This window comes from Anomalospiza imberbis, chromosome 31 (assembly GCF_031753505.1).
Source record: "Anomalospiza imberbis isolate Cuckoo-Finch-1a 21T00152 chromosome 31, ASM3175350v1, whole genome shotgun sequence".
Lineage (NCBI taxonomy): Eukaryota > Metazoa > Chordata > Aves > Passeriformes > Viduidae > Anomalospiza > Anomalospiza imberbis.
The window spans coordinates 447,671-472,849 of NC_089711.1; the positions used below are offsets into that span (position 1 = coordinate 447,671).

Sequence of the window (25,179 nt, forward strand, 5' to 3'; positions counted from 1 at the left end):
CAAAAAGTCCCACCTAAGCAATTCCCTAGAAAAAGAAGAGAACAAAAGAGTTCATCACTTTTGTGAAGTGTTTTAGCAGGAGCAAGAACCTCTTGCCCTGGTTCGGGTTTTCTCGGTAAAGAGCTTTTTTATTTTGCCTTTTATTAAAACTTTTTGTTTCCAACACTGTCACAGGAGCCATCCTGCTTCTTTATGCCACCTGAGGTAGCTGAGCTACCAAGGGTATAATGCTTATCTCTGAGAGCTTAGGAGACCTGGCTTGAAGAGAAAAAGCATTAATAAGGGAACATTAAAACTAGTGCTAAGAGAAACGTATTCTGAGACTTTTTCCAGAAGAGAAAGGGGATGGTGAAAGCTAGCACAGGGCTTAAAATTACTACAGTAATTTTTTTTCTATTAGTCCCTATTTCCTTGGATATATTTGGTTTTAGTTTGGGTTTGGTAGCTTGGTTGGTTGAATTCTTTTTGTTTTGGGGAGTGATGGTGGTGGATGGGTGCATGTTTGGTTTATGGCTGTTTTTTGGGGTTTTTTATTTTACTATTTCATATATCTTTCTTTGTTGTGTTTTTTTTTTTTTAACCTAAGATTTTTCCTTCCTTTATGTTAAAAACAAATATTTGTAACAGCCTTTCCTTGCAACTACAACCATTTCAGTGTTGAGCAGTTCCTTGTTTCTTAAAATGAAAACATTTTTAGACTGAAAATTACTTTCTCGGGATAGAATCTTTTTGGGGTTGAATTGGACACCAAGTAGCCAGAGCACCTCCTGCACATGCTCGTGACAGTGATGGTAAGTCTCTTTTTCAAGCAATTGTGGTCACTTGGATGTGGTTCCAAGACAGCATCTCCCTCCATGCTGCACGGCTTCTGTAGGCAAATACAGCAGTACTTACATGTCAACATAATGGAGCAATACAGAAGCAAACAGAAGCATTCTGAGCCGTTTTTCAGAAGAGAAAGGGGATGGTGAAAGCTAACACAGGGATTAAAACACAGTGATTTCTATGCAACAGGGTTGATAAAGGACTGACCCAAATTTGTAGAGAGTGTGGGTCTCCAGGACGGTTTGGAGGGATGAGAGATCTCTGAAGTCAGGTCTTAGAAGATGTGGTTTATTAAAAGGGATGAAAGGCCCTGCTTGGAGTTGCCAGGCGCAACTCGTGGCAGGCCCAGGGAGAGAGGGAGAGGGAGAGAGAGGGAGCGAGGGTTCCAGGTGAGGGTCCCAGGGGAAGGTCCAAGAGAGCGTCCGGTCCCTCGGGCACACCTTATCAGGGGGCTTCAAGGTGGGCTGGAACAGGACTTGGGCCAATGGGGTCCCAGATCTCTGATACTTCAGGGGAGGGTCACAGGTGTGGGATGAACCATACATTGGGGGTGAGACAGAGCATTCCATTTGACCTTTGGACCCATCTGCAGGTAAAGGGCATTGTTTAATCAGAAGGGGGGATTGCTTTCAACCTGGCTATACTATTGCTTTCTAGTTATTCAGTAGTCAAGGTTTGCTATTTCAAATCTAGTTCTCATCTCAATGTCTGGATTTTCCAAATCTTTTGCCAGGCAATCATAGTTATAAGGTTTTCCTATTTCATCTTCCCCAACACAAATTAACAAGAGGGATATTTGTTAGAGCTACCATTACACATCACACACTTTAAGCAACCTGTACCATCAAGCCCAAAGCTAATATGGCTCCGTGTTAAATATTCCTGATGGATTACACATCCTTGCGTGAAGATGGAATTAGGATTTAAAGCCAGTATTTATGCATATACAAACATTGTGCAAGAACATTGCATATTCCAAATGGAAACTAAATATCACCTGCACAGGGTAAACGCTTCAATAACATGAGTACACTTTTCCCATCTGGTTCACAGGCAGCTCAACCAATTCTCTGCTTGCAAATAATCTCTTCTGGCATCTTTTGGGGCCCTAAACCAGGAATGTCACACCTAAATACTGTGGGACCATGAAAATTCCTCCAGATACAAACCAGTCTCCAGGTGACACAAGTGACTACGGCAGCCTCCAATAATGTAGCGGGACCCAGGTTTGCTGTGTTCTCTTTGTCATCGTGGGTTTGTAATTCAGACTCACAGAGGGGCTTGAGTTGGAAGGGACCTTAAAGACCCTCGAGATCCAGCCCCCTCTGCCACGGGCAGGGACGCCTTCCACTGGAGCAGGTGACTCAGAGCCCCTCCAAGCTGTGGCAAATACCCAAGGACCCCTTTTTCTCTGTTTTGAAGGTCAGCTTTCCATGCTCACATTCACAGATGGCTCCAGTCTCACACAGAGCATTGCTGGCTGGTCACTCTTATCTCCACAGCCCAGTAGAGATCCTATTTTGGATGGCTCTCACTGCTCCCAAGGCCCCAGGGAGCAGCCACTGCCTCGCCTCTGTCACCCGAGGACACAAGGAAAAACATTGCACTCAGCTTTGGTCACAATGAAGAGACTAATTTATTTCTTCTGACTCCAATCATTTCTAGTTTTCAAAAGGTGCCAGTGGATTGGAGGGTGAACGTGCCACCTCTCCAACGACACTGGACAAACTACCAGTCTATCAAATTTCTCTGCCTCTATGAAGGAATGCAAAACAAGAGGTTGTTTACAGCAAGTTGCGTGAGAAAATTCTCTACAAGAATGTAAACTCAGAAGGCTTTAGAAAATCCTGAGAAATCAAGGCAACACTCCTCCTTCTGCTTTCCCTTCCAGGATCAGTGATTTCCTGTCGCTTCTTCCATGTCTGACACAACTGAAGAGATAAGGGGCTGAGGATGCAGCTTCTGGCAGAGAGTTGATAACACTCAGCTGAGTATTTTATTCTCCTGCCACTGAGTTGTCAGGCTGCTTACACAAAAAAAATCCTCCTGCTTGGAAAGGGGCTGGTGTGAGCAGCAGGAATTGTTGCTGGCTGGAACATTTCAAAGAGCTGGACAAAAGAAGCATTTTGTGGAAGGCCACCAGCTGCCCTCTGTCAGCAGCACAAGGTGTGAGGTCCCCCTTGAAGGCCATCCCTGCACAAGGACAGCCTGGCCTCCTCCAGTACCCAGAACACCTTTCAGGCTTTCGGGCTGGCCTCGTCCCTCACTCTGGAGAAGCAGGTTGCTGTTGGAACTCTCATAGCCACAGCTCCGTGGCCGTGTCTTACCACAGACAGCCCTGGAGACAACAGTACAGACAGGCTCCATCTGCAATAAAAGGGGACTTGGTTCCAGCTTTTCCCTTGGACCAGCGTGCAGCAAGCACACCTGGGCCTCATTCAGGTCTGTGTGGGCTGGTAGTCAGCTTCTGCTGGGAATTTAAAGCTTTTACCCTACTTTCCACAATAAAGAATGGAGCAAACCCAGCTGCACCAAACCCCAAATTTCACTCTAACAGTCACAATTTTCATTTTCCTCTATTCAAGCCTTGAAGAAAACAAACTTTACTTGAGTGAGTTGGAGGCACAGTGTCCTCCAAGATCATTCTTGAGTAGGACAACATTCCAGGGGAAGCCTGGCAAAGCCAGAGTTTACTGATGCTCAGGAAGCTTTGCAAAAGCTTCCACCTGCAGTGCTCTTGCACCCTCCTGAGCTCCTGGAGCCCTCAGTCACCCCAGGCACAGTTTGGACAGCAAGGGGATGGTTCCGTTTGGGACATGTGGGGACAGGAGGAGGGAAGACTTTGCAAACACTGTCACGAGGGCAGGGCTCTTTTCCTTTATGGTGCCAAGTGGTAGCACATAATCTTTGAGTTAATGTCAGGTGCTGAGGGGCACAAATTCTCAGTGAGAAGGACAGAGTGTCTCCACTCGCACAGCAAGGTAAGTGAAGGGGAAAGCGCAATCTATCTTTCACGGGAGGTGTTCAGTTTTTAACAAAATATTTTTGCAGGAGACCTGCCTAGGCAGCCGTGATTGAGAGCATTTTATCAGACTCACAGAGCATCCCCACATCTGCTTTCCCACATTTGCTCTCTTTTTTTCATGGTGAATGATTTCTGCTGCCAGGGTGGCTCCTGCTCGGAGTTCTACTCCCAGTGGAGTCCCGGAGTCTCCTCAGCAGGCCTTTGCAGCGAGTTCTGAGCCAACGCGTGGCTCTGCTGCCATCCCAAATCTGCCCTTCCCTTGCCCAGCCAGAGTGCAAGTGGGGCATGTGCTGGGCATGGCTGGAGATTTTCATGGCCAAAATCCTCCTGCATTTACATCTGCTCGTGGCTCTGGGTGGCACAAATCACAAAACACCCACTGCAGTTGACAAATGGCATTTCCTGCAGATTGCTACAGCCGCACTGCTGATCGACAAACACACGAGAATCCATTTCATCCATTGGAAAATGTCATTTATTACAAATTGCTACAACCACACTGACAATACAGAACTATGCAAATCTCAATTTAGGTTAAAACCAGGAATTTATTAGATTATTACAACCAGTCTAGGTAAAAATATACAAATACCAACTTCAGTTAATAAAACTTAATTTATTGCCCACCTCTACAGCAACTAACTATACACAAAGGTTAATTACGTGTTTAACAACTTAATTTATTACATATTTCTACAAGTGTAGAGCCCATATAGAAATAAAGAAATATGCATACCCTCTCTAAATAGCCCTACACTAAGAATTCAATCAGTAGACTTATACAACAATGCCCTCCATCCATCTTAAAATAAAATTAAATACATATGTACATGCACATATATATAAATGCACATACAAGTATAACAGTCTACAGATGTAAATATAAACATCACATGCTACATACAAGAGACATACATACATATATATATATATATCAATAGATATATAAACCAAACCCGTCTATAAATATACAAATATCACTGTTCTAAGGTAAATACCCATCCAACTGCATCAACACAAACATAACTGCAACATAACTTAAAACAGAACAGCAAGCAGAGGGATCCCAGCTGCCCCATCTTCAAAGCCTCTCCTTCGGGCTCTTCCTCCCGTGCAGAGCAGCTCTCCTGGACAGGGACGGCAGATGGCACAGCTGGGAAGCAAAGGGAGCACTGAGTCAGTATGGGGACGTTTTCCTTGGCAGCAGCTGCACTTCCATCAGGGAAGGGAAGAACTCAGAGCCTCCCCAGGAGGGTCAGAAAGAAAAAGCAGCCGAGCGGGCCAGGCTGTGGTGAGCGCAGCCGCGGCGGGACTGTCCCGCAGCCCCGGCAGCCCGGCACAGCCGGCACAGCTCCCGGGCCCTGCCGGCACAGCTGCCTTGCCCAAGGACAGCCCCTGTGCCGGCCGGGGCAGCTGCGCTGAGCAGCCCCAGCACGGGCAGGGCCCGCTGCTGCCCCGCCGGGCAGTGCCCACGGCCACAGCCCACGCCACCCTCAGCCCCACCCTGCCTCCCCGGCCCTGTGGCCTCACCCGGGCTCTCTCCAGCGTGCCAGCAGCAGGTCCCCGTTCCCTGCTCTTGCTGCTGGCCTTCAGCTTCTCCCTGCTGGCTCCCGTCAGTCTCCGGCTGTCCTCAAGGTCTCCACTGCAGCTGTGGCAAAAGCGGAGGCTCTGCAACTGGTTCCAAGGCCTGGCAGAGCTGCAGTCCCGGAGCCCTCTGTGCTCCCTGCCGGCCCCCTCCATCCCCTCAGCCCTGCCATGCTCTCGGCAAAGCCCCAGCCCCCTTCAGTTTCTTCAGCCCCTCACAGTCCTCTCAGCCCCTCAGTCCCTTCTGACCCATCCCGTCCCCCTAGACCCGCCACCCCTCGGCCTGTGCCACTTCCCTGTCACCTCAGTGCCACCATCGCCCTCGGCTGCCCCACAGCCCTCAGCCCCAGCAGCACCTCAGGGTCACCGTCCCTTCAGCGTCACCGCCCCCTCAGCCCCCTCAGTCTCACCGTCCTTCAGCAGCTCCTCAGGGGACAGTGCCTGGGGCCACCGGCAGCTCCCACCGCTCCAGGGACGCCCGGGACTGGAACTGCTGCTCCGCCCGGCCCGGCCGCCAGCTCGGACCCAGCACAGGGAGAGGGGACACAGGGGGCACGGGGGAAAAGCAAGAGGTGAGGGAGGAAGCAGAGCAGGGGAAGAGGTTAAAAAGAGGCCTACACCTATACAGATATCAATCTATGTAACTAAACCCCCACATATCAATATAAATATGCCTATCTACAAATATAACTATTTATATGTAAATGTAACTATACACATGTATAAATGCAACTATGGACATCTACAACTATAACTGCACATCGAAAAATATAAATATATACACCTAAAACTAAAAATAAATTAACTAGACAAATCTCTGTCTATGTAGATAGATAAATATAACTACATAAATCTATAAATACAATACATATATCAATAAATATAGCTATACACATCTATAAACATAACTCGAGACAGAAGAATTCCACCTGCCTAATGGTCACAGGCTCTCCCTCTGTCTCTTCCTGGCACACAGGGCAGCCCTCCTGGACACGTTGATCACATGGGATCTGGGAAGCAAAGGGAACACTGAGACAACACTGGCCCTTGTGCAAGTGTCCCTTGAGCACCAATTGTCCTTCTATCAGGGACATTAAAAGATGGCCTGAAAGGCAGACTCTCACTTGGCAATTTGAAGCCTGCTCTTTAAAGAACAGGGATCCTTCCAAGTTTTCAAAACGGAACTGTGTAAAGTATTTAAGTATCCTAATAATGTCTCAGCACCCACAGTGCAAATGGCACCCACGAGAGCTTGAAACACAGACAGTCCCAGTGACAGAGAGACCACAGTCCTCACTGAAATGCCCAAAGGCTGCTGGGGGCTGAGGTATGAACCAGACTGGGACACCCAGCTTGGTGACACAACTCCCACAAGGTCAGGTTTATTCCCTGCTCTCTTGCCACAGCAGAGGACTCAGTGCCCAAGCCTCTGGCGAAGCGTGGAGGGCAGGGCTCGGGCAGGTTGTGCATGTGCCTTTGAACTAAAGGCACCAGGAAGCACCAACCCTGCAGACAAGAGCTCAACTCTTCTCGTCTCCCTTCCTGCCAGAGGCAGGCTCAGAGCAGCCGTCTCACACCTCTCTAAACCAACGGGGGCTCTGTCCTTACCAGGCTCCTCGGGCTCTGGGGAACTGTTTTCGCAGCTCTCGGTGCCAGATGAAGTTTCCTCTGCTGCAGCCCGGTTCACAGGCTCCCCTCCTGAAGACTCAGGGGCAACATTCTTATTGCCCTTGAAAGAACAATAGAAAAAAAAAGAAAACTAAAGATCATTCAGTATTTTGCTGGAATCACATTAAGGATACGGTTACTCTCCTTCTCCATGTAACAGCATTCCAAAGCTTTCAGCCCAGCCTCTTCCATTCCCCTCCAATGGGTTACCTGAGCAGAGGGAGACCTTTCAGGCAGGGATCTCCTGATCTCCCGGATCATTTGCTCTACGGCAAAGCAAAGATCCACTGGTGGCACCTGCTCTTCACCAGGTGCATTCCAGGCTGAGCCGGAGGCCATCGATGCTGCACAACCTGCACTGCCAGGTGGAGCGCTGGGGGCTGAAGTGCCCGAGGTGGCTGCAAGAATCCAAAGACATTGGTCACACTCCACAACGTGGCTCTGGGAAACTGATCTCTGTTGCTGCCTTGGATCAAACATCACAGGAAGCAGGCAGGAAAACCAGGCAGAGAATCTTTTGCCTTTCTAGGTGCCCCTTCTAAATAAGCTTGAGAATTTTGGGCTGAGAATGAGAGAGCCTTGTGGAAAAATACTTCAAACAGTCACTTTTCATGACCTTTTGGGGAAAAGCAAGGCTACAACTCTTTTCCTACCTCGCGGGTCGTGGGCTGGGGGCTGCTGCTCCCTGTGGAGCTGCTGGAAGCTGCAGGGCTGGATCCTGAGCACCTCCCGGTCGATCGGAGGCAGCTGCCCCCCGTAGAGCTGCTGGAAGCGGCTGCGAGGCCCCTCCCGCCCGAGCGGCAGCAGCGGCTCCCCGTAGAAACCGAAGAAGCCGCAGGGCGGGATGCGCAGCACCTCCCGCTCGGCGGGCGGCGGCCGCTCCCCATAGAGCTCCTGGAAGCGGCTCGGCCCCTCCCGCCGGGCCGGCACCGGCCGGTCCCTGTGCAGCAGGTGGAAGCCGCAGGGCGGGCGCCGGGCGAGCAGCGGCCGCTGCCCGGGGGGCGGCTGGAAGCGGCCAGGCCGGGGGCTGCGCAGCTCCCGCCCGTCCGGCAGCGTCCGCTCCCTGTGCAGCAGCAGGAAGCCGCTGGGCGGGCGCCCGGGCGGCAGCGGCGGCCGCTCCCTGGAGAGCGGCTTGAAGCGGCTGCGCCCGTCCCGCCCGTGCGGCAGCGGCCGCGCCCCGGGGAGCTGCTGGGAGCCGCGGGGCGGGCGCCTGCGGCCCTCCCGCCCCGCCGCCGGCCGCTGCCTGTTGGCCGCGCTCCGGCGCCTGATGCGGAGCAGGAGGTCGGGGCGGTCGCGGCGAAAGCAGGGGTTGCCGTAGTGGAGCCAAGCCCCGGCATCGCCCGGCGCAGCTGAGCCAACCCGGCCCGGCACCCTGCGGAAGCCGTAGCGGTAGAGCTGGCGCACGAAGCTGCGGAACTGCGTGGCCCTGAAGGTGTGCGGGGCCGGGCCCTGGGCGTCGCCCGGGCTGAGCAGCTCCCGCTCGAAGAGGGAGCGGTGGATGAGCAGCCCCCGGGCCCGGCTGTCCCAGCGCACGGAGCGGACGCGGGGGCTGTTCGCCAGGCGCCACAGCTTGGCGGGGAAGGCGCTGGCTCTGAGCCCGGCGGGCAGCGGCAGCTCCGCCATGGCGCCGCTCGCCGGCTGTCGCCACAACGGCCCCGGCGCAACGGCCGCGGCTGCGCCGGCGGCGCGCGGCCTGAGGGGGGCGCTGCGCTCGGGCCCGCGCGCGCCCAGCCGCACTGGGCGGGGCCGTGCCTGGGCTGTTCTTGTCAGGTGCAGTTCAAAGGCTGCAGGCGCATTGAGGAAGACATTCCACCTATTTGCATCTCCAACCTTTGAAAAGCCCTTGTGTATGAAAAGCTCTGCATCAGCACCAAAAGCTGGTCACAGTGAGACCCAGATGAATTAGCCTCAAGAGCTGCTCTTTGTTCTCTGATTTTGTGTGTCTGCTCCTTCCAGTGCAGGAACATGGGGAAGAGAAATTAGGATGTAAAACCAAGAAGTGGGATCTACAGGCCTGCACCTTGGTAGGTATAGGGATCTGGGATGGCCCCACATTCCTGACAAACTTGATGGGCAAGACACTGAGGTTACTTTCGTTGCCTTCCCTTCCCCTGCCTCCCCCCTTCAGATAATCAGTTTTCTAGAAAGAGCTTTTTCTTTGTGTAGCATCTGGTACCTCACAACCTCCAACATGACTTGTTTGGAACAAATGAATATTGCTCTTTTCATCAAAACACTAGGAAATAAGTATTTCAGGCCAATTTTGTAAGTATTTTTATCAAGGCTTTTATGTTCTTATCTCTACACACGAGCCCAGAAACATATTATAAAAAAAATGTAAAATGTTAATCATATCTTAAACAAAAATGTTTTGCTTCAAAGCTCCAAACACCAAATCCTTCAACAAATCAGTCTTCATTTAAAAGCACAAATATAAATGGGAAACTGTCAACCACCTAATAACTACTATTAAGCAAGTATTATTTCTGGTGGCTGTCTGAGGAGTTTCTCCCATGTCAAATGCAAAATACGGATTGCTCTGAATTAGTGCATCACCAACTGTGCCTTTTCCCAAAAGACTCAACTTACTGCTGCCCAACAAAGACATACTATTTTCTCCTTCAGCCACTGCTCCAGCCTGATCCCCTGGGGACAAGAGATTGCTGTGGGTTTCTGTGGGAAGGGGAGTGGCACAGGCACATCAGTGCCTGCAGACTGTGGCAGAGGGGAGGATCTGCTGTCACAGCAGGTGCACGGGAGACTGGAGATGAGGTTTTTTCTTTCTTGTCTAAGACACTGAATTTAGAGAATGTTTTCATAAAGAATACTGTCACCGCTTTACTTTTTTTACCCCAATACTTACTAGTCCTGATAAATGTTAATTATTTCCATACATTCTGTTTCTCGGTGGTTTAATTAAAAGCACAGAGAAACTCAGTTCTTTCAGAAATGAGCTTGAAATAAGCTGTTACTTTAGAACAAACCCAAAATGTGCATTGTTTCTAAGTGTTAAAATTATGTCCACCGAGAGAAACTCAGTCACTTCCAAAGTGAGCTTGAAATAAGCTTTTGTTTTAAAACAAAACCAAGACTTTTTTCTTGCTAAGGGAGAACAGGAGTTTCCCAAACTCCTCCGTGGAACTAATACAAATTGTTTGAAGTATCCATTTGCTGCCAGGAGCAGAGGGATGCCAACCTGGGCAGAGTTCACACAAAGCTCATTTCAGTAGAAAGGTGATACAAGAGTGACTGGGGACGGACAGAGGGGCTTTGCAGCTCTGCTGGGGCTGCAAAGTTCAGGCTGCTGTTCACAGCTGTAAAAGGAACTCCTGCTGCTCTAGCCAAGGGGTTTGAAGATGCAGACATTTGTCAGGGTGTGTCTGAAAATCCCTCATGTTTGCCTCACGACTGTCTCCAAGGACTGAGACCCTAGACCCTGAAAAGTAGCTCTAGCCTGGCTGAGGTGGAAAGTCTGCCTAGCCTTAAGGACTGGTATGCGATGCCATGGGAACTCAGTGCGAGAACAATGGACTGGTCATGGTGGACTGAGCCCTAATCAGTTCGTCCTGTACCCGCGGTCCTGTACTCTTGGTCCTGCACTGACGCGATGGTTACAACTGGTTCCCAAAACAACGAGTCCACACCCACCGTGTAGCCAGGAGAGCTGCTGCTTTGGCCAGATGCCACCCGCTTTGAGGAACCCTTTAAAAGACTGAAGGAGTTTTGAGGACTTTGTCCGGACCCCACCTGGAGAAGACAGCCTATGAGCATCTCGTCAAGCTCCGAGGGCCTCGTCTCTTCAGACTGGTAGCTATAATCCCCTTCCCCTCTTTCTCTATCTTTCACTCTATCTCTTTATTTCTCTCCCACTATCGCAGTTGTTGGCACTAAATAAAAGTGCATTTTTGTTTAAGCAAAGTGTTGTGTCCCCTGCTGTGTCTTTTGTGCTTTGAGATCTCCAAAAAGAACCTATCAGGGACCCTGCATGCACTTGCGGACCCTGACATTAAATTGGCGTAGTCGGCAGGATCTTGGTAGACAGATTAAGGGTTGCGGGTTGTATGTCGTTTGTAACAGGGGAAGGACCCTCGCTTCAGCCGCACCTAGCACGCCACGTCCAGTGAGCTCTGTCTAGAAAGCAAGGGGAGCGAGTGGAATTTCCCACAAACTGCATACACCCAGGTGAAAAGCATCCCCTGTCTTCAGGATTTTTAAGCAGATCTCACTTGTACAAAAGATGGGACTTTGTTGTTTTATTTTGTGTGTGTGTTTTTGAGCTGTTTGGTGCAGTTGAGGAGACAACTATTTGTAACTAAGGAGTACCTCCCAAGCAGTTTTGGTGCCCTCACCCACTCCAGGGAAGCGAAGGGAAACAGTTTTAGCTGTGCTTGTGTGTAACTTAAGAGTACCTCCCTGAAAGTGGTTTTGGTCCCTTCACAAAATGAGTGATAACCTCAATGATAAAACTAAAGCTGGATTTTATGCTTTGCTAGCTAAGCACAATGCCAAACCTTCTCCAGGAGGAGAGGAATGGGCACAAAGTAACTGGTTTAATTTGGATAATGTGGTTGATAGAGTATGTGCTTTACAACATGATACAAAATTCAAACTGGGCAAAAATAAAACCATCTTGTGCTCAGTTTTGGGAGCTTGTCTTATGGCAGCCGTAGAAACTTGCTTCAAGCGAAGAAGTGAGGAACATGCTATCATAGACTCCCTCCAAAATTTAGTAGAAGTCTTGCAGAAAGAATTAGAACATGAAAGGAGTATTAGAGAGGAGAGAGATAAACGGGTGAGTGAAGAAAAAGCAGTAATAGGCTCCCTACAAACCCTAGTAGAAGTTTTGCAGAAAGAATTAGAATATGAAAGAAGTCTGAGAGAGGAGAGAGATAAAAACTTAAAACATGTAGAATCACCAAAAGAAGTAGAAGAGAAAGAAGCACACCACATTAAACACATATACCCCCAGAAAGAATTGGTACACATACAAAATTGTGGAGAATCTTGTTGTTCCAATTTGAGACCTCTCATTAAAACAGAATACAATTTTATAAATGAAGAGGATTTTGATCCTCACATTACTACCAAAGAAATACCATACACTGCCACTGAATTAGCCAAATTAAAGAAAGAATATTCACGTCTCCCTCAAGAATCAGAGACAGAATATGTGTTTAGAGTCTCACTCACTGGAGGAGATCAAATTAAATTAACAGAACAAGAAGCCAGTGGGTATTGGGGACATGGTGTCTTCCTAACAACGGGAGATAAATGTGACACATGGTCCCTGACACAGCGTGTGGCTTTTTGGGCCGGGGGAATGAACCCCTTGGAAAGGGGAGACCCCATAGCTATAATTAGTACCCCCGACCAACTCCTAGAAAGTGTGCACAAAGCTGCTTGCCTGCAAATGATTAATGAAAATAAATTAATTCCTGGTTTTGAATCCCTGATGCAATTACCTGTGAAGCCCAAAATAATGACCCTTTTAATTCAAGGGCCTCCAGAATCACTCAAACCTACAGTGATTTTAATTCAAAAAACCACAGCAGCTGTATGTCCTGTAGGAAGACCAGATAGATTTCCTAGTAACCTGAACAACCCATTTGTTCCCCTGTAGGACTTGTTGAGGAAAGGGGTAAAATGGGATTGGACTCCTTCTCAGGAGAAAGCATTGCAATTGCTGATTTTTGAAGCAACAGCTTATCAAGCACTTGGCACTGTCCATCCTACAGATCCTTTCCAGGTAGAATGGGGATTTGCCTCCTCAGGACTGTCAGTACACATGTGGCAGCAGTGTCCTGAGGGCCCGACAAGGCCTGTTGGTTTTTATTCTCGTGGTTTCAGAGACACTGAGAAAAGATACACTACCTAGGAAAAGGGGCTGTTTGTGGTTAGTTTGGCTCTCATTGAAGTGGAAAAAATAGCACGTCAACAACCTATTGTGCTAAGGGGCCCCTTCAAGGTTATTAAGACAGTCACTAGTGGAACCCCCCCTCCTGACGGGGTGGCTCAGAGGGCCTCAGTTAGAAAGTGGTATGCTCAGGTTGAACATTACTGTAACTTTTTCTCAATGACAGAAGGAGATGTAAAAACTATAGCAATCCTAGAAACTGAGAGCTTGGATAGCAGCCATGACAAACCTGCCTCTGTAATCAAAGTAGCTCCTCATTTCTCCCCTGAACAATCAGCAAGTTTTTGGTTCACTGACACCTCTGCTAAACGAGAGGGGAAGGTGTGGAGATACAGGGCAGCAGCCCCCCACATTTCTTCTGGTGAACTAATTATTACTGAGGGAGAAAGCAGTGCTCAGGCTAGGGAGCTGACAGCTGTTTGGAGTGTTTTCCAACGTGAGGTACAGAATACCTCTCTTGTCTGTAACTACACTGACTCCTATGCTGTGTACCAGATGATCCTAATAATCCAGCACATTACCCTGCCAACCTGTTCTGGTGGACCTCCCTTACTATAGGGCTAGTACCACTTGTGCTAAAACCCTCCCTGAATAAACATGCATGGACAGCTTCTGATGCTCTAAGAAAAGAACACTGGATAAAAACACGCCGGATAATTCCATCATTCTAACCTTTTCTGCCTTATAGTGGCAGGATTCTGTTGTGTTTACTTTTACAGAAGAACTCCGAGGGACATGAAGGCCACCTAATCCATGATAAAACTGGTGATACTTTTCTGCATCCTACCACAACCCCATGGCCAGAAACCAGCTGAGTGGCCATGGTCTGAAATAATTGTGGTAGCATGCCAAAAAGGTGAAAGGATCTCTTTAAGCACAAAAAGGTTTGTACACACCCAAGCGTACAGGGTTATTGGCACAATTTCACATTAACACAAACTGTAGAAGTAATTTGGTTTTGGTCCAAAAATACTGAAGTGCTTTCTTTTAAGTTTAAAGTATTGATTTAAATACTGGGGAGGACTTGATGTTAATGTAGTAATGCCTACTATACCCACCACCCAACCACCAGTTATGCTCACCCCGAAAATCTTTGAAATCGGACCATATGTAATAAAGAAAACTGGCCAACAACAAATATTGTTCAATCTGGCATGGTCTCTTAAACAAGTTAAATTACTGATGCAGAACAGTGTTTCAGAAATTCAGCCAAACTGTTCACCCTTTTTGCAAACTTAGTTTCAAGGGTGGACCACCTGGCTGCGAAAACAGAACCCTTCCAAGAAACGGATGGCAAGAGACATAACCGGTGTTGTGGGAAAAGGATTGGGAATCCTAAACAGTATTGATTCAGAAGTATTGATGAATAAACTAGTTGCCACCACAAGAGACTTGACAAAATTACAACAACCCTTGCAGTCCTCTTTATCCGCCCTGGGAACACAACAGTGGTTGTTATCGAACATATTACCAAATTGGGAAAAGGTAAATGTGAATGATCACAAATTAATAATTGATGCACTTAGTGTTGCACAAAACAACATTTCCCTGGCCCTTAGCTGCATCCAGGCACAGCTCTGGATGCAGACAGTTGTTGCCTCAATTATAAGAGAAGGTGAAGAAGGCATTTTCCCTACTGAAATTCAAAAAATAATTTGGGACAATGCAAATGATTTTGAAAAGGAATTCCAATCCTGGTGGAACTTGGTGAACTTCACTTACAGCCCAAGTACAAACACAGCCACAGCTTTTGTGTTAACGATATCTAATGCTTCAGTGCATTTGATTTTCCCTATCATTGCATTAGGACTGAATCATGATGGAGCTATTCTCTATCCTTCCGAGCATGGAGAATGGGCCCGTCAAATTGATAAGAAATGGCAAACTGTAAATTTAGAATCTTGTATTGTCCGGGAGCATCAAGGTTTTATTTGTGAAAGCAATGCAATTATAGCTCAAGACATTTGTTTGGACACAGAGCAGAATATTTGCCATTTTGAAGTTCACCCTGATGAGACTCCTGTAACAATATTAGTGTACATAGGTAATGGGTATGTGTGTGTGTGGACTGCTTGTGATGTAGTGTTTATAGAAAATGTAGCAGTGAATCCAAAGAATCATTCAAATTTTTGTGTCTGTAACTTTACCACGATTACAGTATGTGATTTTTCTTATACTGTCCCAGTTATGTCTTACCACCTTTTACAATCCAATTTTACACTAAATCACCAGATATTGCATGCCTCTATTGGAATGAATTTTACTTTGATTAAGCAATTGTTGCTTCACCAGGACTTAATTGAAATTTTAGAAAAGGTCAAGAAAAATGGGCAAAAGACCCTGGTAACAGTCCATCATGATGTGAAGGAGATACATCACGTTTTAGAAAGAGTAAGGAAGGATGCTGAACACAGATGGTGGTATACTCTTTTTGGGTGGTCACCTACTGCTACAGGCATCCTGAATAAAGTGTGCCATCCTATTGTTGTTCTTTTGATCTTGGTTTTAATTGGTTTTGTTTTATCAGCCATTTTATACATTTTGAATTGGAAAATGATGAGGCAGCTGACCCGATTGGCATCAATTATAGATGCAAACAGTTCAGTAAAAACCCCTTTTGTTAAAGACATTCCTAGAGTTATTGACACAAGAAGAACTACACAAGCAGTAAAAAAATTAGGCCTGCGACAGCAAATTAATTAGAGTTGTTTGTTGTTTGTTTTGATTAGTATTGTTTGTTTTAATAATGTTAAACAGTGATTAAGTTTTTGTTTGGAGATTTTTGCTTAAGAAATTTGTAAAAGAATTTTGTGATTTGTTTTGATTGTTTTCAAAGAAATTGTTTCAATTATAAGAAAAATTGTTATAATCAATATTTATCATTATTTCCTATTCTATCTTTTCTTAATCCCTGTCCTTGTTTCTTTTACTTTTTCCCTCTTCCTCTTCGATATCTTTTCGGTTTCTGTTTTTCTGGGATATATGCTGCCAGACACTGATGAGTCGAGCCCTGAAGACTTTGTGACAACGCTGCAGACCTTGCTGATGGAGTACTCTCGTCGCCAGTTGTGAGTCACGGGGTGGTGTCAGGGTCTGTCTGAAAATCCCTCATGTTTGCCTCACGACTGCCTCCAAGGACTGAGACCCCAGACCCTGAAAAATAGCTCTAGCCTGGCTGAGGTGGAAAGTCTGCCAAGCCTTAAGGACTGGTATGCAATGCCATGGGAACTCAGTGCGAGAACAATGGACTGGTCATGGTGGACTGAGCCCTAATCAGTTCGTCCTGTACCCTCGGTCCTGTACTCTTGGTCCTGCACTGACGCGATGGTTACAACTGGTTCCCAAAACAACGAGTCCACACCCACCGTGTAGCCAGGAGAGCTGCTGCTTTGGCCAGATGCCACCCGCTTTGAGGAACCCTTTAAAAGACTGAAGGAGTTTTGAGGACTTTGTCCGGACCCCACCTGGAGAAGACAGCCTATGAGCATCTCGTCAAGCTCCGAGGGCCTCGTCTCTTCAGACTGGTAGCTATAATCCCCTTCCCCTCTTTCTCTATCTTTCACTCTATCTCTTTATTTCTCTCCCACTATCGCAGTTGTTGGCACTAAATAAAAGTGCATTTTTGTTTAAGCAAAGTGTTGTGTCCCCTGCTGTGTCTTTTGTGCTTTGAGATCTCCAAAAAGAACCTATCAGGGACCCTGCATGCATTTGCGGACCCTGACAGGGGCACAGCAAATAATAAGAGAGATTTGCAAAACACACCTACAGTATGGCCCACAGAGCCCATGCTTCCGTGGCCTTTCAAAGGCCGAACTGGGGAGGACTGTACTCGTCCCACATGATTTAAAACAGCTTTTTTCGTGCCTCACGACCTCTACAGAATTCAAACTGTGGGAAGTGGCATGGAAACAGCTGCTGAAAGAGGCCCTCCCAGACTTGCATGCTGATCCAAACACAGCAAAGGATGCCAGTGGCGTGCCAAATACCACTGAGCATCTCCCGGTGAGAGCCAGTGGTCTCTGGCCCCAGTCCAAGCTGCAGTAATCCCTGTGGAAGTCCTTGAGAGAGTCAAAGATGCAGCTGAAAAAGCCTTCTTTGCCCTTCCACCTGACGGCCCTGTAGTAAGATCACACAGCTACCATCAGAGCCTTTTTTGAAACTGGTGGAAAGGTTAACTAGAGCTATTGAAATCCAAGATAGGAAAGAAAATGCAAGGGAAGAAGTTTTAGAGGAAATGGCATTTGCAAATGTGAATGAACAGGGTCAGCTGCAATTCTGAGCTTACCTTTAGAACCCCCCTACACTAAAAGATATGCTTCTAGTCTGGAACAGGAAAGTGCCTCTGAGGAGTGTGGCTCAGGACACCAGACCAAAGCTGCTGCCAAGGCCACAACAGAGAGTCGCCGTTGCCAGCCCAGCGCCCATTCCATCAGCACAGCGGCACACTGGGCAGCAGCGAGGACCAGCAATGGTTGACCCCACAAAGCCATGCCTGCTTTGTAAGAACCTTGGGCACTGGGTTAACCAGTGTCCCCTGAGAAAGCAATTGGATCAATTTAAAAATAGCAGGGGTGGAGAACTACAAGCGCTCCCAGGGGGTCAACAACAACAACAAAACTAAATGGGGTGCTGTGCAACCACGGGGCTCTGGCACCTCTGGGACCTCAGAGCCTGCTGTGACCTCAGCTTGCTGTGACCCCAGATCCTGCTGTGACCTCATGGCCTTAGCTGCACCCCAGAGTGTGCCCCCATCTATACAAATGGACTGCCCTGCCTGTAAATGTTTGGCTTGATCCAAGATCATTCCTCAGCAAATTCTTTCTTTTGCCTGCTGACATTGACTGGGGCCCAGGCAACAAAAGAACAGGAGCTGCAGGCCACCCACACAGCTTTTCCTATTAATGAGCACTGAGCCTTTCTTTTTGCAAACGGAGGGATGCTGGGGGGATTTTTGCACCATCAGGCCGAGGCACAAGGCTCTGCATCCTCCCAAGGAACAGAGCCAGCCCCCTTCAGTGCGAGAGGGCGCGGCCTCAGCTGCAGCCCCGGTGCCTCCTGTGCCCCAGTGCACGGCCCTGGCTGTAAATGTCTTGGGCTGCAGCTCAGGGCCAGGGCGGAGCTCAGCAGCCTCATCAGAGCCCGGGGCCGCGGCCCTTCCCTGCCGGGGCCCTCGCCTGGCCCGGCCCGGCCTGAGCAGCCCGGCCTGGCCCCAGGGGACGGGCTCTGCCCGCCCGCTGTGCCCGCAGCCTTCTGGGCCCAAGGGTTTGCAAGAGGCTTTCTCCCAGCCCTGCAAAACCTTGGCCAAGTGTCCCTTTGCTGTGCTGAGAAGAGTAAAAAACCCCTCATATTTACCCTGACGCACAGCTCATGAGGGATCCCTGCACACCTTAGGAGAGGCCAGAAATATCCCTGTGTGCCTCGTGAGGGATCCCTGCACACCTCAGCAGAGACCCCAAAATGTGGCAAGCACATTTCTCTCTCTCTCAGGATTTTTATAAAGGTGCACAGAGAGAAGTGAAAGAGAAAACAGTTTCTATTTCTGCTCCTTGTTTTTCTCTTGTGGAATGTGTTTGGAGAATTGTTTACCTAGAGCGAATGCCTGGTTGGATCACGGTGGATTGTTTGGGCCTGATGGCCAATTGGATCCACCTGTGTCTGGACTCTGGAGAACAGGGTCACGAGTTGGGAAAGAGTTAGATATGATAGTTAGAGAGAGTAGCATGTAGTTTTTAGTATCCTCTTTTGGATAGTATATTAATGTATCATAGCATAATTATAATAAAGAAATCATTCAGCCTGCTGAACTAAGTCAGACATCATCATTCTTCCCATTGGGTTCCCCGACATCTACAACACATGCCCCAGAGGAAGTTATCCCAGGGAGGCTGGGACTAGATGATCTTTAAGGTCCCTTCCAATCCAGGCCATTCTATGACTCTGTAGTCATAGAATATGACTGTCCTGTCGTCCTTGGAACCACTGTGGTTCCAAGGTTCCAAGGTTCCAAGGTTCCAAGGTTCGCTGCCTTGCAGCAAGTCTTTAAGCCGCTGTCCAAAAATTAAGAAATCTTTGTTGCAAATATTTGACTGCTAAGCTTTAAAGTGTTGACCATAGAGATCTGGGTACAGCTCTTTGGATACAGGCACAGCTGTTCAGGGAGAAAAAGGCAAGCTGAATGTGTGCTCCCTGCTGATGGGGAAGCAGGAGTAGGTTTAGCCTGCAGCTCGAATGACAGCTCTGAAGACCCACAGAGCATACATTAATTCCTTCTGTTCCCTCTGTCTCCCTTCCCAAGGTGGATGCCCAGCTGCAGGTTGTACGTAAGCTGGAGGAGAAGGAACACTCACTGCAGAGCAGCATTGGAACGGGAGAGAAGGAGCTGGGTCTGCGAACACAGGCCCTGGAGATGAGCAAACGCAAGGTGAGTGATGCCTTCGTTTCCTCTTGGGTTGTGAGGTGGAGCTGCTGCCTTGTGGGAGGCATGGAAGGCTCTGAGCTCTCACTGGGATTAGAGAACCTGGTATTCCCTGCTTTTGGATGAGTATATCAGAAGGCTGAGGAGTCCTGGAGAGAATTATGATTAAAGTACTGGAGACTGATGTTTTCCTTTGATAAGGAGAAGCAGGTCATATGTTTTTCTGTGTAACCTGTGGTGAAGAGAGAGACAGCAGCCAGATGGACTGGGGTCAAAGCTTTTGCTGCAAAGATGGGATAAACAAAAGGAGATACAGCTGGGGAATGTGAATATTTTCAACAAATGCCTAAGACGAGTAAAGTAACCAATGTTACCAGTAAAATAAGTCTAAGTTTATAGCTGATGCTGCCTTTGTTGTTAAGTTTTAGTAGAAATGCAGAAATTACATTAAAACAGGCAGAAAGGAAAGCAGGAATATCCCTGTGAAGAGGAGCTGGGGAGAATTCAGCAGTGACCTGTGTTTAATAGGACAACTTGTGGTATTAAGGGCACTTGGTTATAAAGTCAGAAGGGAACTGGTGAAGAGAGATTGTTAGAAATAGGTATTGTGCAGTTCTGTCTAGTGCAGCGATAGAACTGCCTCTGAACACTTTAATAGAGAAGACATGGAAGCTGGAAGGCTGAAAATAGGTTAAGAAGAGAATTGGATGATCACTGGTGTTTTTGTAAGAGATGTGCCTTGCAGTGTGCCAGGGTTTGGCTCTGCCCAAAGGAATCTTGAAGCTAAATGATTAGAACTTGTTGATAATAAGGTAAGAACAAGGGACTAGAGACCACCAGAGCTGTTCTTCTGTGTTTGCTCCTTATGTACTGGTTTTCTTTCTCAGGCCATGGATGCAGCCCAGCTTGCAGATGATCTGAAGGCCCAGCTAGAGCTGGCTCAGAAGAAGTTACATGATTTTCAGGAGGAGATTGTGGAAAACAGAGCAACTAGAGAGAAGGAGATGTTCAACCTCAGAAGGGCTGAGGTATATACCCTATGCACAATCCTTCAAGATCTGTCTGCTTTAGTGTCCTTCTCCTTGTACACTGAGCTTGCAGAGGGTTTCAGCTGAACTGCTCTTGGTATCCAGTTTCACTTTGACTTTGGCTTCATCGGGTCTTGGCTCTTTCAGATTTTGTCCCCTGATAACTGACAATACTTGTGGCATCAGATGATCATGTTGTCTCTTGGATTATAGGGGATGAAACTATGGCTAGCAAGACTTAGCCAGGTGCACGTTCTCTTTGGTCCCTGAAGAAGCTGACAGAGAATGTACTGCTCCTTCACTTGGTCTCCTGTTTTTCCGCAGGAAGATATTTCTAGGTTGCACAGAAAGCTGGAGACCACAAAGAAGCCTGACATGGTTCCCAGCTGTGATGAGATCCTGATGGAGGAAATCAAGGATTACAAGGGGAGTGTCTGTGTCCGTCAGCTTCCCTTTTTACTTTAGTCAGAAGGTGTGTAGGCACACTTTCAGTGTCTGACATCTCTCGTCTGTACTCTGGCACTGGAGAAACCACCTTGTCCTTCTGAGGAATGGAAGTACCGACATGTTGAGACATCTCTGAGCACTGCAGCTGGGCTGCAGGGCCCCTCACAGCTCTGAGTGTGTGTCTGTGTCTGTGTGTGTGTGTCTGTGTCTCTGTGTGTGTGTGTGTGTGTCTGTGTGTGTCTCTGTGTGTGTCTGTGTGTGTCTGTCTGTGTGTGTGTCTGTGTGTCTGTGTCTGTGTGTCTGTGTCTGTCTGTGTGTGTGTCTGTGTGTCTGTGTTGCAGGCCTGCCTGTCGTGCCCGTGCTGCAACATGCGCAAGAAAGACGCGGTGCTCACCAGGTGCTTCCACGTCTTCTGCTTCGAGTGTGTGAAGACACGCTACGACACGCGGCAGTGCGAGTGCCCCAGGTGCAACGCGGCCTTCGGGGCCAATGACTCCCACAGGATCTACATCGGCTGAGGCCCTCTCAGAGCCCCTGCTGGTGCTGAGCCAGCCTCCTTCCCTCCCTCTCAGCTTCTGCTGCCTGAGCTGCAGTGTCTTCTGGGAGGAGCCTTCGGGGTCTCCAAAGAAATACACTCTGGATCTTGCTTCCTTTCTTGGCCCTGTCCCTTTGGTCATGCCCTCAGTTTTTGTGTGCTCTTTGTGCCTGAGAGGAAGTTTTCCATCCCTTGCTTTCACACTGCCAAGGTGGGAACGTGCAGCTGAAGTGCTGCCTTGGTGGGATGGAAGCTGAGCTGCAGCAGAGATTAGTGAGAGCTTTATTTGAGGGCTCTGCTTTGGATGCTAATTAAGTCCCATCAAGGAATGGCACTGCTCCTGGGAGGGAAGCGTTTCCCAATTAACAGGCCCAATAGAGACCAAGGAAATTAATCTGTAGACTCAGTGGAGCAATTCCTTAGGTACCTGTGCACCTTCCTGAGTCAGGGCAAGAACCCTCGAGGGCTGGTGCACTAGGAAACCCTACCCCAAACAAACACGTCTGAATATCCACCAGAGGAGAAAGGAGAGATCTTGGAGACCCTTAGAAAACAGCATTCCACTGACAAGCCCTGGTTGATGTGCTCACCTTCCCCTAGGCTGAAGCATTGCTGCCATTGTCCTTCTCAGAAAAGGGCTTTTAGTGGTTCCTTTGCTGCAGCTTTACCACAAAGATTGACCTTGTTATGTACAAATTCTTCTTAAAGCTGTTCTTTGGTTTATTTTTCTGGTTCTCCTGCCTCTGGTACTGTTTGCTCTCCCATCCTTTGTCCAGTTCTTGGAAACATTTCTCACAAGCTTTAAACTTCTACAGTAGAGACACTTGATCTCTTCCTTCCTCTCCTTTCAAGATATGCTCAGCTAGAACAACTTTTGTCCCTTTGGCTCTATCCCCAGTAGCTTATTCCTGACACAACGGGAGGGCCAGGACGCTGCATTATTTCTGCAGCCATTTTGTCATGGCTGCTGGGAATTTTGGCAGGGATGTGGTGTGGCTTAGAGTCTCGGTGCTCCCTGTGCTTGGAGGGTTTGAAGCCTGTTCCTAAAATCCAAACGGGAACTTGTTGATTTGTGACATTTCTTCCTGGGATGTAGTGTTTAAGTAAACTTAATTTGCCTGGAAGGTGCACCTTTCAGAAGTTTGTCTCATGGGTGTCCCTTCCCTGAAGCATGGAATCTCCTGCCTTCCTCCATCCCCTCCCTGCAGGAAATACCAGATACAAAGTAAAAGGAGTTCATCACAGGCTCTTACACTATTCATTATCTTGGGGAAAACATTCAGAATATATGAGTAAAGCCTTGTAAATGATGAGGAATCCTGAGAACTGAGAAGGAGCACTGCATCCTGCCTTTCCAAGGGGAACCTGGGCTGCTGAGAGTTCCTGCCATCGTGTAAGAGCTGTTAGAAGGAATGAGAGTAGAACCCGCTCCCCTTTCCCTGGAAATTGCTCCCGGGGTTACAGGTTCTGGCAGCAAGTTGGCTAAGGAATGATGTGCTAATGCTGCTGGTAGATTTTGGGGTACAGATGCTTCTTCATGGCACCAGGACCTGGCTCATGAATAAACTGTCTGCATCTTCAAACCCCTTGGCTAGAGCAGCAGGAGTTCCTTTTACAGCTGTGAACAGCAGCCTGAACTTTGCAGCCCCAGCAGAGCTGCAAAGCCCCTCTGTCTGTCCCCAGTCACTCTTGTATCACCTTTCTACTGAAATGAGCTTTGTGTGAACTCTGCCCAGGTTGGCATCCCTCTGCTCCTGGCAGGAAATGGATACTTCAAACAATTTGTATTAGTTCCACGGAGGAGTTTGGGAAACTCCTGTTCTCCCTTAGCAAGAAAAAAGTCTTGGTTTTGTTTTAAAACAAAAGCTTATTTCAAGCTCACTTTGGAAGTGACTGAGTTTCTCTCGGTGGACATAATTTTAACACTTAGAAACAATGCACATTTTGGGTTTGTTCTAAAGTAACAGCTTATTTCAAGCTCATTTCTGAAAGAACTGAGTTTCTCTGTGCTTTTAATTAAACCACCGAGAAACAGAATGTATGGAAATAATTAACATTTATCAGGACTAGTAAGTATTGGGGTAAAAAAAGTAAAGCGGTGACAGTATTCTTTATGAAAACATTCTCTAAATTCAGTGTCTTAGACAAGAAAGAAAAAACCTCATCTCCAGTCTCCCGTGCACCTGCTGTCACAGCAGATCCTCCCCTCTGCCACAGTCTGCAGGCACTGATGTGCCTGTGCCACTCCCCTTCCCACAGAAACCCACAGCAATCTCTTGTGCCCAGGGGATCAGGCTGGAGCAGTGGCTGAAGGAGAAAATAGCATGTCTTTGTTGGGCAGCAGTAAGTTGAGTCTTTTGGGAAAAGGCACAGTTGGTGATGCACTAATTCAGAGCAATCCGTATTTTGCATTTGACATGGGAGAAACTCCTCAGACAGCCACCAGAAATAATACTTGCTTAATAGTAGTTATTAGGTGGTTGACAGTTTTCCATTTCTATTTTTGCTTTTAGATGAAGTCTGATTTGTTGAAGGATTTGGTGTTTGGAGCTTTGAAGCAAAACATTTTTATTTAAGATATGATTAACATTTTATTTTTTTTATAATATGTTTCTGGGCTCGTGTGTAGAGGCAAGAACATAAAAGCCTTGATAAAAATACTTACAAAATTGGCCTGAAATACTTCTTTCCTAGTGTTTTGATGATAGGAGCAATATTCATGTGTTCTAAACAAGTCATGTTGGAGGTTGTGAGGTACCAGATGCTACACAAAGAAAAAGCTCTTTCTAGAAAACTGATTATCTGAAGGGGGGAGGCAGGGGAAGGGAAGGCAACAAAAGTGACCTCAGTGCCTTGCCCATCAAGTTTGTCAGGAATGTGGGGACATCCCAGATCTATTATACCTACCAAGGTGCAGGTCTGTGGATCCCACTTCTTGGTTTTACATCCTAATTTCTCTTCTCCGTGTTCCTGCGCTGGAAGGAGCAGACACACAAAATCAGAGAACAAAGAGCAGCTCTTGAGGCTAATTCGTCTGGGTCTCACTGTGACCAGCTTTTGGTGCTGATGCAGAGCTTTTCATACACAAGGGCTTTTCAAAGGTTGGAGATGCAAATAGGTGGAATGTCTTCCTCAATGCGCCTGCAGCCTTTGAACTGCACCTGACAAGAACAGCCCAGGCACGGCCCCGCCCAGTGCGGCTGGGCGCGCGCGGGCCCGAGCGCAGCGCCCCCCTCAGGCCGCGCGCCGCCGGCGCAGCCGCGGCCGTTGCGCCGGGGCCGTTGTGGCGACAGCCGGCGAGCGGCGCCATGGCGGAGCTGCCGCTGCCCGCCGGGCTCAGAGCCAGCGCCTTCCCCGCCAAGCTGTGGCGCCTGGCGAACAGCCCCCGCGTCCGCTCCGTGCGCTGGGACAGCCGGGCCCGGGGGCTGCTCATCCACCGCTCCCTCTTCGAGCGGGAGCTGCTCAGCCCGGGCGACGCCCACGGGGCGGGCAGTGAGGGGGCGGGGCCGGCCCCGGACTCCTTCCAAGCCACGCAGTTCGGCAGCTTCGTGCGGCAGCTCAACCTCTACGGCTTCCACAAGGTGCCGGGCGGGGTTGGCTCAGCTGAGCCGGGCGATGCCGGCAGCTGGCTCCACTTCAGGAACCCCAACTTTCGCCGCGACCGCCCCGACCTCCTGCTCCGCATCAAGCGCCTGACCAGGGCCAACAGGCAGCGGCTGGCGGCGGGGCGGGAGGTGC

General features: G+C 48.4%; 2 protein-coding genes and 1 long non-coding RNA gene across 3 annotated transcripts in view; 2 read left to right on the plus strand and 1 right to left on the minus strand.

Annotated features, from left to right (window-relative positions):
- LOC137463885 (zinc finger protein 436-like) overlaps window positions 1-25,179 on the plus strand; it is a 307,021-nt gene that overhangs the window by 211,547 nt on the left and 70,295 nt on the right. The window lies entirely within an intron of this gene.
- On the minus strand, window positions 4,888-6,014 carry LOC137463900 (uncharacterized). Its single transcript, XR_010993998.1, has 3 exons — window positions 5,845-6,014; window positions 5,381-5,498; window positions 4,888-5,003 (listed from the first exon to the last, which is right to left on the minus strand). It is a non-coding gene; the product is annotated as an uncharacterized lncRNA (long non-coding RNA).
- LOC137463870 (E3 ubiquitin-protein ligase BRE1A-like) lies at window positions 11,544-21,651 on the plus strand. The gene is made up of 5 exons (XM_068175256.1): window positions 11,544-11,678; window positions 19,312-19,437; window positions 20,319-20,459; window positions 20,784-20,891; window positions 21,248-21,651. The coding sequence occupies exons 1-5, from the start codon at window positions 11,544-11,546 to the stop codon at window positions 21,422-21,424; spliced, it is 687 nt and encodes a 228-aa protein (XP_068031357.1). The 3' UTR covers window positions 21,425-21,651.